The sequence below is a fragment of the Mastomys coucha genome, unplaced genomic scaffold (assembly GCF_008632895.1).
Source record: "Mastomys coucha isolate ucsf_1 unplaced genomic scaffold, UCSF_Mcou_1 pScaffold14, whole genome shotgun sequence".
NCBI lineage: Eukaryota > Metazoa > Chordata > Mammalia > Rodentia > Muridae > Mastomys > Mastomys coucha.
In genome coordinates, this window is record NW_022196896.1 from 93,082,970 (window position 1) to 93,099,855 (window position 16,886).

General features: G+C 39.9%; 1 protein-coding gene across 3 annotated transcripts in view; it reads right to left on the reverse strand.

The window, feature by feature from the left end:
- Positions 1-13,208: 13,208 nt before the first annotated feature.
- Positions 13,209-16,886, reverse strand: part of Myl1 (myosin light chain 1) — a 21,943-nt gene continuing 18,265 nt past the window's right edge. For 2 of the 3 annotated variants that reach the window (XM_031367810.1, XM_031367812.1), the window contains exons 4-7: positions 15,725-15,898; positions 15,170-15,247; positions 13,973-14,015; positions 13,209-13,479 (exon numbers count right to left, since the gene is read on the reverse strand). In XM_031367810.1, the coding sequence (XP_031223670.1) occupies positions 13,987-14,015; positions 15,170-15,247; positions 15,725-15,898 (281 nt within the window). In that variant the 3' untranslated portion in view covers positions 13,209-13,479; positions 13,973-13,986. Of the gene's footprint in view, positions 13,480-13,972; positions 14,016-15,027; positions 15,248-15,724; positions 15,899-16,886 lie in introns of those variants that run through there. The other variant, XM_031367811.1, reaches the window with a different exon arrangement.

Consider the following 16,886-nt stretch of genomic DNA (forward strand, 5'->3'; position numbering starts at 1 on the left):
GAAGAGGAAGGGCTTAGCAGGAGTGGGAGCCAGGAGAGAGGGCCGTGGAGAGTGAGCTTACTCGCAGTGTATGGCATACACATATAATATTGTCAAAATTTAAAACCAGAGCTGAACTTACACACAAACCCCATGAGGAGATGCCTAGCACCAGAAGCTCACCGGGCTGGGTTGAAATACTTTAAGACCCGTATGTGCTGCTTTTAGAAATGGGATAAGTCAGTTGCCAGCTAGTCTGGCTTTAGAACTTAGTAGACTTTCACTGTCCCCAAGGGATCCACTTGTACCAATTATGAGCATATCACTCAGAAATTTCCAAAGACTACACACAGAAAACAAGACTGTACATTGCATGCCTTATAGCAGTGATGTCAACACCACCTGCAGATGGATGCTCCTTGCAGGTTGCCTTTACCTACCACCTTCTCTCTCCCCTCTCTTTCCCCTTTCCTCTTTGCACCCCCTGCCACAGATGTATTTCCATCATGTGAACTAATTTTCATACTTCTGTGTCAGTATTCCACGAAATAAGCCAATAAGCAGACAAAATAAATAAACCCTAAAGTGGATTATACCTACCATCCTAGAAAAGCAATTTGATGACTTTGGAGTTAGACGCTGTACTCTATATATCATGTTAAAGTGTTTCTTTAAAGCATGTATAATGCTCTCCCCTTTATAACTCTACTAAATATATTTAAAATTTCATTATCTCATTACATAGCACATGTCCAGTATGGCTAAAGGGATGGCAAGATCAGAAGCTAGAATTTAAGTCCTTCAATTATTGGTCTTTCTCTCACTTCCAGGGAAATGCACAGAGCTAGAAAATTTTTCCTGTCAGAGAGGGTCTCCAGTAATAAATTATTTAACAGCCATCCTGCTTTAAAATAACACAATTATAAAGGAACCACCAAAGGCATTTGGTTTACATAATTGGAGCTTGTAAAGTGAGATGAGTGTCAGTAATTAAACACAATTGGGTTTCTTTCCTTGGAGGAAGTGAACTTTTGTACTACTTTTTGAAACATATTAATCACACTCTACTCCAACTGTCCTTTAGTTCTAAGTCTTGAGTCATTGCATAGAGAAAAGGAGGGAGAGAATGAGGGAGGGGGAGAGGGCTAGGGGTGCGGGGAGAAGAGGGACAGGCAGGTGAATGTCCTCTGTTCATTCTTCAAGTTTCCCTGGCAGTCAAAGTCATGGGGAGTTAGCAGAGATCAACTAGGGGTAGACTGTTTTCATTGCTTTCTAGACACCCACTAACTAGCACACGATGATGACTTTTAAATGATTCTTTCCAGAATGACACATCCATGCCTACACGCAATGCACACACAGTGGCTGAAACAAAACTCGAGACAAAAGAATAGGAAATTATCACTGATCATCCAGCTAGCAGCTAAGACTTAGCTAAATAAATTCAAAGCATGTTTACTCAGCCCATGCAGAGAGCCATTGTCGAAAGGGTCATATTATCTCTGTTTTTACAAGAAAGGAAGCTGAATTCAGCAAAATTAATTGTCTTGCCTATAATCTCATTTTTAAATCTTTCTGGCTTGCTAGCTCCAATTCTTTTTACCACCACACATTATGCAAAGAGGAAAACAAATTCAATTAAAACTTCCCTTAGTGCTTTGTAAAACAAATGAACGATCATTAATATATAGCTATATATTCCATCTCATTACAGAAAGGATGGAGAGGTTTATCAAGGCAAATAGGGTATTCAAGCTTAGTGTAGCTCAAAAGAATGAAAGGATGCTCCAGCCAGAAAAAGGATGCATGGGGGTGGGGGGTTCATTTCAATTCATTTCACTCAGAGTGTGATAAAGGGACAGGCAAGAGCTGAAGTAAGAGTTCATGTGGTCATTATTACCTCATTGGGGACCTTCTCGCTACTATTATGTTACAACAATACTTCACAATTTTAATCTTTTTCAACTAGTACAATAAAAAATTATTTTTTGAGGTTTAGGCAACTTCCCTTTTCCTCTGATTTTAGCAAACTTAGTACATGATATGGTAACTTATCCATCTAAGGCCATGTGAATTTCAAGGGGTATTAAACCTGTTTCTGACCTGGTTATACATTTTCCGCTGAAATACTACTCAGTAGAAAATGCTGGATGTCAGGAAACCTTATGATCCATTTTATCATCTTTTTTTTTATTTGATCCAGGAAGTTGATTTTCATGGGTGGTAAATAAACTTTATATCTAGAAAGATGAAATCATGAAGCCTGTCAGTATGCTTATTACAATTTATACCACCAAACAGGTTTGCTGTAACTTACAATAAAAGTACTTGCAGTAGGGCAGTTGGGAATAAAGGTAGAAAGTTAGATTAAAAAAATATATGGAGAAATATATATACATATATATATATATGTGTGTGTGTGTGCATGTGTGTGTGTGGGGGGACAGTTTGCAAAAAAAAAAAAAAAAGTTAGATTTATTCTCAGCTTCCTGACTGCCAAAGGAGAAGGCAATGAGGTGACTCTACTCAAGCAAAGACCTCCATTTTGCTTTACCACTGTGAGTACTCATGATACAATGGCTTCCGAAATACGCAGAGACCCAGAAATCAGAGACTCCCTACTATAATGAAATAATAAAAGAAATGGCAGAGTAACCCAAAATAAAGGCAAACCCAACCTCCTCGCAAAGTCCTACTCAGAAGTCTTGAAGCTCTGTGAGGAGGCTGAGGTGCTCCCCTGTGTCTTGCTTGCTGCCCAAGCTAGTCTTGAATTCCCAGGCTCCAGGAAACAACATGGAGTGACTTGGCTAAGTGTCTGGAAGGTTCGTTAAGTGTCAATTTAGTGTTTGCATGGTTAAACATTTTTCTAAAAACAAAACAATGCAACCCACCCTAGCTTTCATTGCAGTGTTCTTGTTGTATTTCTAAAATGCCGTGGCCACCAAGCCTTCCTTTGACCTTTGCTCTATTGCCATTGTATGTTTTAAGAACTAAGCAGAGTATGTGGGGGTGGGGTGGGATGGGGTGGGAGTGAGCAGAACCAGAACACACCATATGAATGTATGAAGTTCTCAAAGAAAAAACTTAATAAAAGCTTAAAAGGGAGGTCAAAGCCCCTCAAACAAGCATGTATTACACTTTTCACAACAAATTACGAAAGCGGCGATATACCTCTCCTCTTAGAGAGAAGTCAAGAATGAGACATAAAGTAAAGAACGAAAGCGATACACCTCTCCTCTTAGAGAGAAGTCAAGAATGAGACATAAAGGTAAAGAACACATGCAAAGGAACAAAAACGTTGTGATTTCCCTTGCCCAGAGAAAACTGATAGCAACACTTTGACCTTTTTCTTAAGCTTTGTGAATGGTTACATGCATTTTGTAACACAAACTTCTATTGTGTCTTATTTGCTATAATGAGTGCAATTTGAAATTGAATTATTGACCCAAATCCAAGCTATGTCAGAGAGTCACTAAGTTTGTTAGATTAAGTAGCGATAGATTTTGTTTCCTCCATGGAAGTGTGGGAAATCAAGACCAGCTTGGGCAGCAAAGCAGGACATTGTCTCCGAGAAAACGACTAAGTGTAATGGTATACAGAGCTAATCTTGAGAAACTTGAAGTAGGAGGATTGTAAATTCAAGGTCAGTCTGGGCTACATACTGATATTCTGTCTTCCTGGTCTTTTTTTTTTAAAATTTAGCACCAACCATATGTCAGGTATTACTCTACGTTCCAGGGATATATAAATGGGGTGATATAAACAAATAACAAATATAATGATAGGTACAGGGTCCTATTAGACATGTTGTGGATGTAGGGGCTTAGGTAAGGAAAGGCCAATGGCAATAAGATATAAAAAGCATCCCCTGAAAAGGAACTTCTATAATTTCTTCAAAGAACTATGATTATAATAACTACAGTTTCCTTTCTTTAATCCTTACAATTGGTCTTAGCTATGGTGTCTATTGATGCAATGAAACATCATGTCCAAAAATCACTTTGGAGAGGAAAAGGTTTATTAGGCTTGTATTTCCATATTGCTTATCATTCAAGGAAAGTCAGGACAGAATCTCAAACAAGGAAGGATCCTGGAGGCAGGAGCTGATGCAGAGGCTATGGAGGGGTGCTGCTTACTGGGTTGCTCCTCATGGCTTGCTCAGCCTGACTCCTTATAGAACCCAGGACCACCAGCCCAGGGATGGCACCACACACAATGGCCCAGGCCTTCCCACATTGATCACTAATTAAGAAAATGTCTTGCAGCAGGATCTTATGGAAGTATTTTCTCAGTTGAGGCTCCCTCCTTTTAGTTTATACATTAAGTCAACACAAGACCAGCTGGCATGCAGTTCAAACACTTCACTTACGATGTCTCATTTGGTTCCCACAACAGGGCTTTATGAGTATTTTACCCATGATGCCATCAAGGTTGTCATTTGGAATATGAGAGAGCACATTGGAACTCAAGTGTGTGCTTTTACCCTACACACCTTTCAGCATGGCTGGGAGGAAGAATAAGTAGAAAGAAATGCCAGGAATCATCAGGATCTACCTTTTGCAATTGAATGGTTGGCTCCTGGTAGATTCTGGGAGTGTGTGGGCAGTCACTGTCCTTAGTTGTGTATCTGCAGTTAGCTCTGGAACCCACATTCATGCGTATATCCTTGGTTAAATTCAGCCAATCTCAAAACAAAATGAATAGAACTGAACTGAGAAAAAGATTTGTAGAAGAAAGGGGCTATTAGAGAAGGGTGATAAAAGGTAGGAGAGGGTGAGCCTGGACAGTATTCATTGATTAGAGGTATGGAGTTATTTAAAAGCTAATTAACTTGAAAAACTCTTTGTAGCACATGAAATAACATTGTGGCAACAGGTATTTGTCTTAGCTTTGGTCAATTAAAACATAAGATATCCTTAAAAAAGAAGTAGTTGGAAATAAGAAAGACTTTTAAATTTTTCCAAAGGATGTATGTACTTTAACTTAAGTCCTCTAAGCAAGGAGGATTACTAAGTGTTTAAGCCCAAGAGTGGCATGGCTGTCTTGATATATAGAATGGTAAAATGGAAATATTGGGTGTAAGAGTTGTGAGTCGGACATGAGTTAATCAGTTGTTTCTGAAATCTGAGGACCAAATAATGGCAGGCCACATGAAGGTGAGAATGGAGAGAGATGCTTCCAGGGGGAGTCATCAGGCTTCAATCGTATTGGTGTGGAGAGTGAGAGGCATACAGTGGGAAGGAGTCCTACGCTGGTCTAGGCTCAGGGTCAGGAACGGAACAAGACAGAAGAACTTGTTTGCTGATGTGACAATTGCTTTCATTTGGGACAGATGGAAAGTGGTCTGTGCAGTGATATGCAGGAACCATGTTGGACAGGTTAAAGATGGCTGTGTTTAGTATTTCAGAGAAACATCTATTTGGGTAAAGGCAGATCTGGATGCTGCCAGCACTAAGCTGAGTTTGTGAAGTACAATAATGAGAGTCTGTATATGGAGAAGCAAAGAAACAGAGGACAAAATCCATGTGCCATAAGAGGAGGAAAGACAGACACAGCAAACAAACAAACAAACAAACAAACAAAAGGAACAACTCAGGAGCAGAATCAGAATGTTCTCCGAGAGGCCAGGGAAATGACAAAGGGCCAGACTGATGAATGTCTCAGGTGCTTGAGACCTGGAAATTCACCTCTCGATTCAGTCATTCATCCTTTTCAAGAGAGCCACTGCATAGTCTGTCTAGAAAATAAAATAATAATCAAAGTTTCCCATTTGCTGAATAATTGGATGTAAATAGTGCAGAATATTCTCCTGAGAGATATAATCGTGAGAAGCGAAGAAAACTGGACAGCAGTGAAAATATGCATCTTCAAGGATCTTATTCAACTTAACCAAAATTATGTTCATCATTATATATTAATATTTGCTATCCAATAAAAGAATAAAATATAAGAAGTCCCTGGAAGTTAAAATCCAGGACAATGCATGCTTTGCTGGGTTAGAACCGACTCCTGTAAGAGACTAGAAGAAAGCAAGGCACATCAGAGTCTGTGAAAGGACTCAGAACACAGCTGTGGCGTGAAAGCTGAGCTGGAATTGGCCAGATAAAGAAGCCCTGAAATGGAGAAGCTTCTTTGAAGGTAAAGAGAACCATGTACACATTGCCAGAAGGAAGCAACTGCAAGATGTAAGCGGATCCGTATGGAATTCAGTTTGGTTCACATAGTGGAGGGCTGGAGGGGTGGAGTAATAAGAGATGAGGCTCCGTGAGTATCCAGTGAGTGTCTGATGTTACAGAGAATTTTCTGAGCTAGTTTGGAGTGTGCTGATCTCCTCTTGGAGGTGATAGGAACTTGGAAGTGCTCAGAACTAGAGAGTGACACCATTTAGAAAGTGGCTCTGGTTGACTGCTGTGGATGCCTTAGGAAGGAGAGTGATAGAATGAGGGACAAAAAGAACAAACCATCAGTATACTGAACCAAGCATTGAGAGATCATGGCTGAGGCACCAAAGACATCGACAGTGGAAATGTAAAAAGTTAGACTTACTCTTTAAAAATTGCTAGAGAGATAGATGGGTTGTTGGTTGATGAACTGGGAGGGCTAAGGTGGAGGTTAGATTAAAATGAGTATGTAATGCACACACATACACACACACACACACACACACACACACACACACACACACACACACACCATACCACACACACATCACTCCAAAGCAGTTTGGAGAAAGTATGTGCTCTGATTTTGATATTCAGTTTTGCGATGGCCTTGAGATGTGAGTGGGACAGCAGGAAGCTGTTACTTATGTCATCTTGAAGCACCTGGGAGCAGCTGTGCAAAGTCTAAGGATTTGGGAGGCAGGCATACATAGATAATAACTTAATTCACTACAAGAGTTGGGGTCAGCAAGGGAGAGTGCATATGGTGTCAGAGGGCAGAGCATCAGATTAAAGATTTAACAGATGAGCAGAGAAAGCAGATTGGCCAAAGAGATTTAGAGACAGGAGGAGGATTTAGAAGAAAAAGGAAAAGTATAGTATCACAGATATAGAAGACAAGAGATTAAGCATTTCAAAGATAGTGGGTAGATAGCACTACATGATACAGAGGGGACAGCACTACATGATGCAGAGGTGTACAGTGGGGACTAAATAGGGCTTGGTAGTTCTCGATTGCTTTGGCCAGGGTGTTGAAGGTTTTATCTTCGTAATTTCTTTTCCAGTATGAATAAGTAAATCTCTTGATGTTTGACTTTAGTGTTTGCACAGGTTATACAAGATATACATAACCTGGTTATCCTGACACCTTCTTAGCATCAGCTCAGAGGGCAGTACTACAGAAAGCAAGAAGAGTGCATACGAGCTTGCCACATGCCCAGTAACTGACACTCTGAATTCATTTTATATCCCATGGTAATCCTTTTAAAGTCCATTTAACAGAAGATGAACTTGGAAAGGTCAAATAAACCCCCCATGGGGTTGCACAGCTTAGAAGAGCAACAAGGGTATGGGACCTGAGCCTGACCCCCAAGCACCAGCTCAGTAGGAAATGCTTTGATTTTGCAAACAAAAGTCTGATAGTGAGAGGGAGAAAAACAACAGAAGTTAGTGTAGATTTGCCATTTGGACTCCCCCTCCCCCCCGAATTGTAGTTTAACGTTGAAAATGTTTTAGATTTATTTACTTATTTATTCATTTATTTATTTTTGTGTGTTTTGCCTGGATGGATGGATGGATGGATGGATGGATGGAGGTGCACCACCTTTGCACCCAGTGCCTATGGACACCTGAAGAGGGAGTTGATTCCCTGGACTATAGTTACGGGTTGTAATGAGCTGTCATGTGGATTCTGAGAATTGAATCCTGGTCCTCTGGAAGTGCAGTGAGTTAACTCTCCAGCCCTGGAATTAAAGAGTTTAAACTCAGCCTCACCAGTTACCAGCAATAGATGGTGGCAAAGCACACTTTATACATTTCAGTTAAGGAATTATTTTCAAAGTTTTAAAAAAAAAACCAAATCTATTTTTACTTATGATGCTTTACACACATGTATACATAGACGTACAAATGTAATACAGTGCGTGTGGCATGTTTCTGTGCCTGCATGCATGAGCATGCATATGTGGAGGCTAGAAGTCAACCTCAGATGTTGTCCTTCAGGTATTGTATACCTAATTTTTAAAGACGGGGTCTGTCACTAGCCTGGGGCTCACCAGATAGGCCCATCTTGTCCGAACACCTCCCCAGGGCTCTAATTACATGTGCCCATGGTAAGTTTCTTTTCTGTGGGTTCTGGGATCATTTTGCTAACAGAACTAATCTCCCTAGGCCCACATCTGTATTTTCTATTGCTCTACCACACATAAGCAATTATCCACTTCTATACTAATTGTAATGTATGTACTTCCATCCTATATAAAAATATCAAGATATGAGTTGATTTTCTCTTTAATAGAACGGAGAAAGACAAGAGGAAAGGAAAGCTAATGTTCTTAGAAAGAAAAACATAAGTGATATGCTACTATGTAATTACTGAACATAGAAATTGCAATTCTTATTTTTTGTTTGTTTAAATGAAGTAGGACTTTATTTCTGAGCAATGTCAAGACTGGTTCCTAAAAATGTAATATTCAGAAAACCCACATGCACCTTTTGTCTTCTGGAAAATATGGCATCGTAATAACTAAGAAGGCCAAGGTGGAATTTTTGACTTCTTGGAGATCTGCTCCAATATTCTAGAGACTTTCTTCTCTTCAGTTCTTGTCTTCAGCACCAGCATGGATGGCAGGAGTTGCCTGGGTGACTAAGACCCACCATTTAGACAACCACTAGAAGGTATCAGCCACCTCTTGGCCTCATGGTTACACCCACCACTGCAGCTCTTCCTATAGGAGGATGGACCTACAAGCACTCCTGTCCTTGGAGAAATCTTGGAGCCACTTAGGCAGGGAAATCTGGGCTCTCAGATGCCTTGAGTGGCAAGCTGTATTCCTGGATATACTCCTTGGCTCTGGGGAATGCTGGTGGGAAGTGAGACTGGAGTGGGCACTCTAAACTGAAGTCTGAGGCATGGGCCACATTTTGCCTGACCTAGGAAGTGGCTTTGGCTAATTACACTGTTAGGAGATAAAGTCCAAGGGAAAAATTAGGTAAGACTTTTCCTTATCAAATACTAGTGATGTGTCAGGACATCTATCTTGTATGAAGCTTCTGGAATGCTTTTCCACACTGTCTTGTAACCCTCGTGCACCATACACCTTGACTTGCGACCCACTTACTTATTGCTTACCAAACTGCAAATTGAAATCCTTGCCAGAATTACTTATTCTCCATCCCCCCAAGTTTAGTTCCCTTGGCAACTGTAGAGTGTTTAGGATTTGAATCTGGACTTGAGGTAGGTACTTACTGTTCTTTGTTTGGGTATTATAGACATTGCCGGACAAGATCTATAGCTTCATGATTTTCTCTAAACTTAGAAGCTGAGGGAAGACAGTCTTTCTTCATTCTGTTAAATTTCAAGCTATGTTTGTCATGATTGAAAAAGTTATTTACCACTGCTGAGAAAGACTAGTTCAGATAACAGGCTAGAGGAGGGTGTATTATAAGCTTTTTCCATTTGATGTTTCTTGAGAAATATTACCCAAAAGCTTTAAGATACAATTTAATTTTCCAGTTAAATAATAATTATTTATTTCATTTCTAAAGAGGAATAAATTTTTATATGCTTACACTTCAAATGTAATTTTGAGACAAAAAAAACCAAAAAACCAACATAGAATGTATTTTGTGACCTAGGTAACTTGAAGCTGTTTTAAAAACAAACTTGGAAATATTTGCTTATGCAGCACAGGCTTTTTAAAAGTTATTTTTAAAAGCTGAGGAATTAGGCACCTGTTGTTTCGCCAGCTGGTGGGGATTTTAAAAACGACTGCCACTCTTCCGCCGGCAGCTCCATTTGTGCACCTGCTGCTACTTGAGTTATGGGCGGTTCACACATGGTAATTTAATAAGGTTAGGTCCCATGACAGTGTGCTGAAGTTATCCCATGGGGAGGGCTAAAACACTATTATAAAATCGTGAGAGGAAAGCATTATACTTAAGGCTCAAAACTAACAATTTACACCACACAGGCATCATGCTTTTCTAGCTTGAAAAGATGTAAAGAAATGTACACCACAGATCAAAAAATGAGAGCCCTTTATAGTTAGACTACACATAGCAATCACTTTCTGTACACTGTGACCTTTATATTTTTGCAAATATTTTTTGAGAGAGGGTTTCTCTGTGTAATGGCTGTCCTGGGACTTATTCTGTAGACGATTGTAGGCTCAAACTCAGAGATAGCCTCCAAGTGCTCTGGGGTTAAAGACATGCGCTACCACACCCCGCTTGAAAACACGACTTAAGTTTTAAAATTGGATAATTTTATATGTGGAGCTTTTACGTTTTTAAAAGCCATTTCAATTTTTTCATGTAATAATTAAAAATACATGTGTATTGACACCCTCTCTGTTTAATATGGTAGTCATGTGGCACTCGTAGCCATGAAATAGAATCTTAAATTAGTTAAAGTAAAATATACTTAAAAATTCATTCCCCCATCTCCCTAGGCACATTGCACATTCTCAGTGGCGCGGGTCTGTGGCCTCCATAAAGGGAAGGGGAGGCCCAGATTCCCATTCTCCCAGGAGTACTCCGTGATACGCTCAGTGGCCTTTCTAGTTCTTGCGTTTAGGTAAACTTGGCTTAAAGGTCATGAGATCATAGTTCACTTTCTTCAAACAGGTGATTGCTGTGGCCCAACGTATTCACCAAAGGCCAAGTCAGTGGCTAGAGTGCAAGTGACTTCTGAAAGACAGAAGTAGCTTGTTGACATTAGCTGCCAACATACCTTCCCAGGAGGTACACGTAGGCAGGGGACTTCTGAGCGCGTTTATAAAACCTCCCTTGTTAACATTATCTCTTCAGGGAGATAGGGACAAGCACACAACACTGACGTTACTTCTTTTCAGAGTCTTCTGTGGAAAGGTGTATATGATACATCTAGAATAGAAAGTTTATTCTGTGAACTTTTCCACTTAGTTTTTGGGAAGTGCTAAGCGGAGATGTGGACGTGTGTGCGTGGAAAGTGGAAGAGGTCTGCTGCAGGCCGGCTGATCTGGGCCTCCCTCAACCCGCATGAGAAACGGGGGTCCTAGTCAGGTCGACAAGGCGTAGGCAAAGAAATGATGGCAGAGAGGACACATGAAGTGTAAGATCTAAATGTATTTCTTAGAAATGGCATCAGACTTTTACAATCATTGCAAAAGAGAGATGGTAAATCTGGCAGCTCAATAGTTGAGGTACTATCTGAAACATGCTGGGTCTAAAGCAGCAGCTATCTCCTCTGAACTGGTGTTGTATCCCCTGGGCCCAAGCACTCTGGGCCCTGGGGGAATGTGGATTGTATGAATCTGAGTCCTAGCCCATAAATTCTAGTCTTAGTCCTGCATGCGAGTCCAAGTCCTTCTTCTTCTCCCAGTCCTCATGCTAGTCCTTGTACAAAGTGACAAGCAGGCTTAAGTAGCATACAGCAAGCAGGCCTGATGCCAAGAGTCATGTAGGCGGGTGACCGCACATCAAGGTCAGCAGGGTCTGGTAGCTAGGTGTGAAGCAGGAGGAAGAGGAGTGGAACCCTCCCTGTTGAGGTATTTTGATATTCCTAGGCTAGTTCTCTGGTTCTGTTGAAGGCAATGACCAGGAGGTTTCAATCTAGCATTTCCTGCTAATTCTCTGGTTCTAGCCCGGGGCAGGCAGTGGGGAGTTCCGACCTGACCTAACACTTCTAGCTAATGTCCTTGAGTGGAAGCCCTTTGATTACTCTCTAGTACGTAAAACATTAAACTATCTATTGCCCTAAAGAATGTACTCAACCTCTGTTGCTAGCTCTAGCAAGGCAGTATCCTATAGAGAAATTACTAGTTATGGGAAGCTTGGTAATAAACCAGGATAGGTTAGAAACATTGTGTCGGCCAGGAGACAATGCCCAATCTTAACCATTTACGAATCATTTCTTGGGGTACCTTTATGCCTAATTATGAGGCCGTGTTGATGATTGGAAAGACTAATCTGGAACATGTCTGAGTTAGGGGATACCAGCGACTAGTCTGAAATCCAGGAGGCACAGAACTCCTTTTGGGGTCTTATTGCCTCTATCCTTTATCAGGATTTTATCCCCGATAGTTTGGATGTGACTGGAGTAGACGAGTGTGCGTAGCAAGGTCAGAGAGGGAGCCGCACAGCAACCAACCGAATCCTGAGCTCCTGAACAATAAATAATGACTTCAACACAGAGAGCTTTGCTTTCTTTCCTTCCTTCCTCCTCTTTCTTTCTTTCTTTCTTTCTTTCTTTCTTTCTTTCTTTCTTTCTTTCTCTCTCTCTCTCTCTCTCTCTCTCTCTCTCTCTCTCTTTCTTTCTCTCTCTCTCTCTTTTTCTCTCTCTCCCCCTCCTCTCCCTATCTCCCTTCCTTCTTCTTTGTTTGTTTGTTTCTTTCTTTCTCTCTCTCTCTCTTTCTCTTTCTTTCTTAAAGTAACAGTTATGAGGTCACAGTGGGTCTTATTTTTGAAGTCATCAGAGACAAAAGTCAAAGGCATATACATGTCTTTAATAGCCCCTAATGTTACTTCAAAGGAGACAGACTGAACTATAAATAATGATTTACATAAATTTGAAGGATCCAATTTTACCTTTACCTTACCATAATCTTTTAAAATGCCCTGGCTCCTATCTGAATTTCCATGGTTCTCTATTTAACTTTTTCACTAATATATAGTTCTTTATTATTCAATCTGTTACGGCTTTGTAGATTAAAATGACATTAAATTTTTTTCTTTTTGCATTTATTATTTATTCACTTGACTGTTTTTATTTTTGTGCAGATGTAGGGAGTGGGGAATGGTATTCACATGGTGACCAGAGGACAAGTGTGGGAATCTGCTCTTTTCTTTCTCCATGTGCATCCTGGGGGGATAAAATGAGGGTCTTCAGGCTTGGTAGCACATGCCTTTATCCACAAAGCCTTCTTATCAGGCTCTGCAGTGATATATATATATATATATACATATATATATGTGTGTGGGTGTATATATATAATATGTATCAATTCATCAGTTTTTTAAAATATTTTCCATAAGAGTTAAATTCTTAAAAACTATTTTCATAGAACAAAAAAGTAAGGCACAGCACAGTTTGAGTATTCCAGACTGACCAAGTTTATTGATGTAGTGTTTTAAGAATGTTGTGGACCCAAGTAGATGATAAAGGTGGTGTGTGGACTTGAGATTATTAACTGTAGACACCTGATTTGTGTGCCATGAAAAACTCAAAGCTTATAAAAACTCAGGGAATCCTTCAATCTAGAATGGTCTAGACTGTTTGATCTTCTGGGTGGTAGTTCGCTGGTGTTGACAGTTAGCCATAGGTGTTCTTGAATTGGCCAGTCTTCCCCAACTCTGCCTTCTGTGGGGGAAATGGAAGCAAGTTAGATGTTGATAGCATCTCTTTGGAAAGAACACTCTAGAAGAAGCAATGAGGCAACACCCTCAAGGCAAATGGCATTCTTGCTTTCAGAGCCCGGTTACTGTCACTTGAATTTGAACTGTTACAACATAGTTTGTTAGAAAAGTAACAAAAAGTAACAAAAGTAATTGTTAAAAGCTAATGTTGTTATTTAAAGAACTTAGGACAATATTTTCAGTAGTGTTATATGCAAACTAAATTAACTAGTCTTTTGTTAGTTAAACTTCTACTGTTTAATTATGGTAAAGTTTATAAAATAGGAGGACACATTCTGGCTAACATAAATAACTGGCGATTAGGGGGCAGTGCTGTACTAAAGCATAGGCTAGGAAGCTGTCGTTTTTTGGGTTTTTCTTTTGTTTTTGTTTTTTGTATTTTTTTAAAACAAAATACCACCCAAGTGTTACATATCAAAGAGAGGATAGAAGCATACCTTGAAAACTCCGCTTAGATAGACATGATGTGTTTGACAAAAGCTGTTGGACAATATATACAGTTAGGAGTTAGAAAAAGTCAAACTGAATAAAAAGTAGAGATTTAAATTTATTTTCTAGATGACTGCCTATTTGTTCCAATAACATTATGAGAGGTAATTATATAATATGTTTATAACAACAACCAAATAGGAGTTGTTTATGGGTAAAAGGTGCAGTTTAATTCATGTTTCTATTAAAGATTGGCTGGCATAGCTGAATGCCTATATTCTCTCCTCTTTTCTCCCCTTCTCCTTTCCTGTCCTCTTTTTATAATGCTTTTTATAAATTTGAAACATTGTATGTTCATGTTTTCATCAAAGTTGACAACATAAGTTTATTGAAATGTAGCTGATCTTTTTTAGGGGGGGAAGATAAAGTTTATTGGAAATATTTACATTTTCAAATAATATTAAACAGCTTTATTTTAAATATTTACTTTGTGTATAGATTGCATTCATACTCTTCTTGTGAACATGCTATAAACTGGTAGCAGGAGATAAACACTGGCTACCATGAGATGGTATTCTCCCACCACCTCTGTGTCTCTGACCCTCGCCCGCTGCTGTGGCTCTGTGCCCATCAGTCCTTTCTTTTCTTTTCCTTTCAGTCTTCCCCACCTCCTTGCATCAGGGTCTCCCTCTATAACCCAGGCAGGCCTGGGCTTCTTCTCCTTCAGCTTCCTAGAATTACAAATGTATGCCACCACATCTGCTATGAAGTGATTTTTCATGTAAATAAAACCACTAGCTAGAGAGAACTAAATTTTAGTTCCAGCCTTGCTGTGAGCAATTCAACCATCAATTAGTAACTAAATCTCTTTGACCTCCAGTTTCTTATGATTTTTTTTTTTTTGTACTTGTGAAGAACTTCAAAATCTGCTCAGCTCCGGGGTTGCATTATACTTGTCTCTAATTTAAGCCCTACCTGTCTTTCAGGGATACTGTGGATAAACTAAGAGAAAGTGTAAGGAAACCCAGATTAAATTGTAAGAAACTACATGGGATTTCCAAAATTAATTCTGCATATCTGCCTGGGACCTCACGCAGCATCTCAGAATAAGGCAGTTTACTTATAAGAAGTCACATGTGTCAATAGAGATGAAGGAAATAAAGTTGAAAATGAATATATCCTTAATGAGATGAGGCTGTCTGTACCTTCATAGTTGATACAGCCATTGGAGTCCTCCTGGCCCGCTAGCAACTGTTCTACCTCCTCCTCCTTCATCTTCTCTCCTGGGAAAGCAAAACACTCAAATTGAGGCAATAAGATTCAAATGTAGCAATAAGATAGAAACAGAATATTTTCAAATTCCCACCCTAAGCGATCAGCCATGGGTTCTTTTTTTTTTTTTCCAAGACCCGGTTTCTCTGTGTAGCCCTGGCTGTCCTGGAACTCACTATGTAGACCAGACTGGCCTCAAACTCAGAAATCCATCTGCCTCTGCCTCCCAAGTGCTGGGATTAAAGGCGTGAGCCACCACCACTGCCCGGCAAACCATGGGCTTCTCCCATACATCATTTACTTCACCCCAAAACAAACTCACTGCTGCAGAGGCCAATGGACATAGTCACTGACTTTTGACTTTTTTTTTTTTTCATTTTTCCTCTGTAAGCCTTTCCCTTGACTATTCTGATTAAGACATGATTTTTCTGTCATGACCTTCCCTGTACAATCTCTCCTACTAAGTCCATTGAAATGAGTGTCCTTACCCAGAGTGGCGAGGACATGGCGGAGTTCAGCACCCATGACAGTGCCATTGCCCTCCTTGTCGAAGACACGCAAACCCTCAACGAAATCTTCATATCCTCCCTGGTCCTTGTTGTTAGAGATAGCTTGCATCATGGGCAGAAACTGTTCGAACTCTATTTTCTTAGCATTCATCTCTGGAAGAAAATTTTGCAGAGTTAGTAACCCCCGTAAAATACCGCCTCTGAGATAATAAACCAAATATTCATTTTAAACCTTCTTGTAACTTGAATTTCAGTGGATAAACTACTAATCTGACAAAACCTAGGATGACAGGCAATAGTCCAATTTCTGCAGTCACAACTTTATCCCTAGTTTAGCCCTCACAACTCTGTTAACCACTTTCTTCCTATTCATTATTAGCTTTTAAAGATAGGCATACTTGTCCCGAGGGACCTCCAACTTGCTACGGAACTGAGGCTGGCTGAATGTCTGAGCTTCCTATGTCCACTTTGAAAGTGCTGAGATTAAAAGTGGGTCCCACCAAAGGTGGCTCAGCTTTTTTTTCCTCTTTAAATTATTTTATTGTTCACATAAGTGTATGGGCCTGAATGTGTGGGTGTGGACCACAGGTTCACAGGTACCTGCCGACACTGAGTAGGATGTTTGCTCCCTTGGAACTGGAGTTACTGGTTGGATGCCACCTGATGTGCGTGCTAGGGACATGACCTGGATCCTCTGCAGTAAATGCACTTGACTTGCTGAGCTCTCTTTCCAGGCACCCCCCCCCCCCCGCTCACCTTTATTCCTTCTTTGTACACTGTACCCTCAGTTTCAAAATAGAAACACTTTAAAATTTCACCGTAAGATTTAATAAACCCAGTGCACTAAAAGCTTGTTAAAATGCTTGGGACAAAATGATCAGATAATAAATTTTATTAGTACTATGATTTACTATATTCCATAGGCGCCAGGGAAGCCATATAAAATTTCCTGTAATCATGCAAACACAGTGAAAACCTTACTGAGCTTTAACTACATATGCCCCCAATGCCTGAGCTTTTGTCAAGCCTTCGACTACTTTAAATTCGAAGTAATTTTTTTTAATATAAATTTTATTTTATTTTTTATTATTAGATATTTTCTTTATTTACATGTAAATTTCTCCATTCCCAGTTTCCCCTC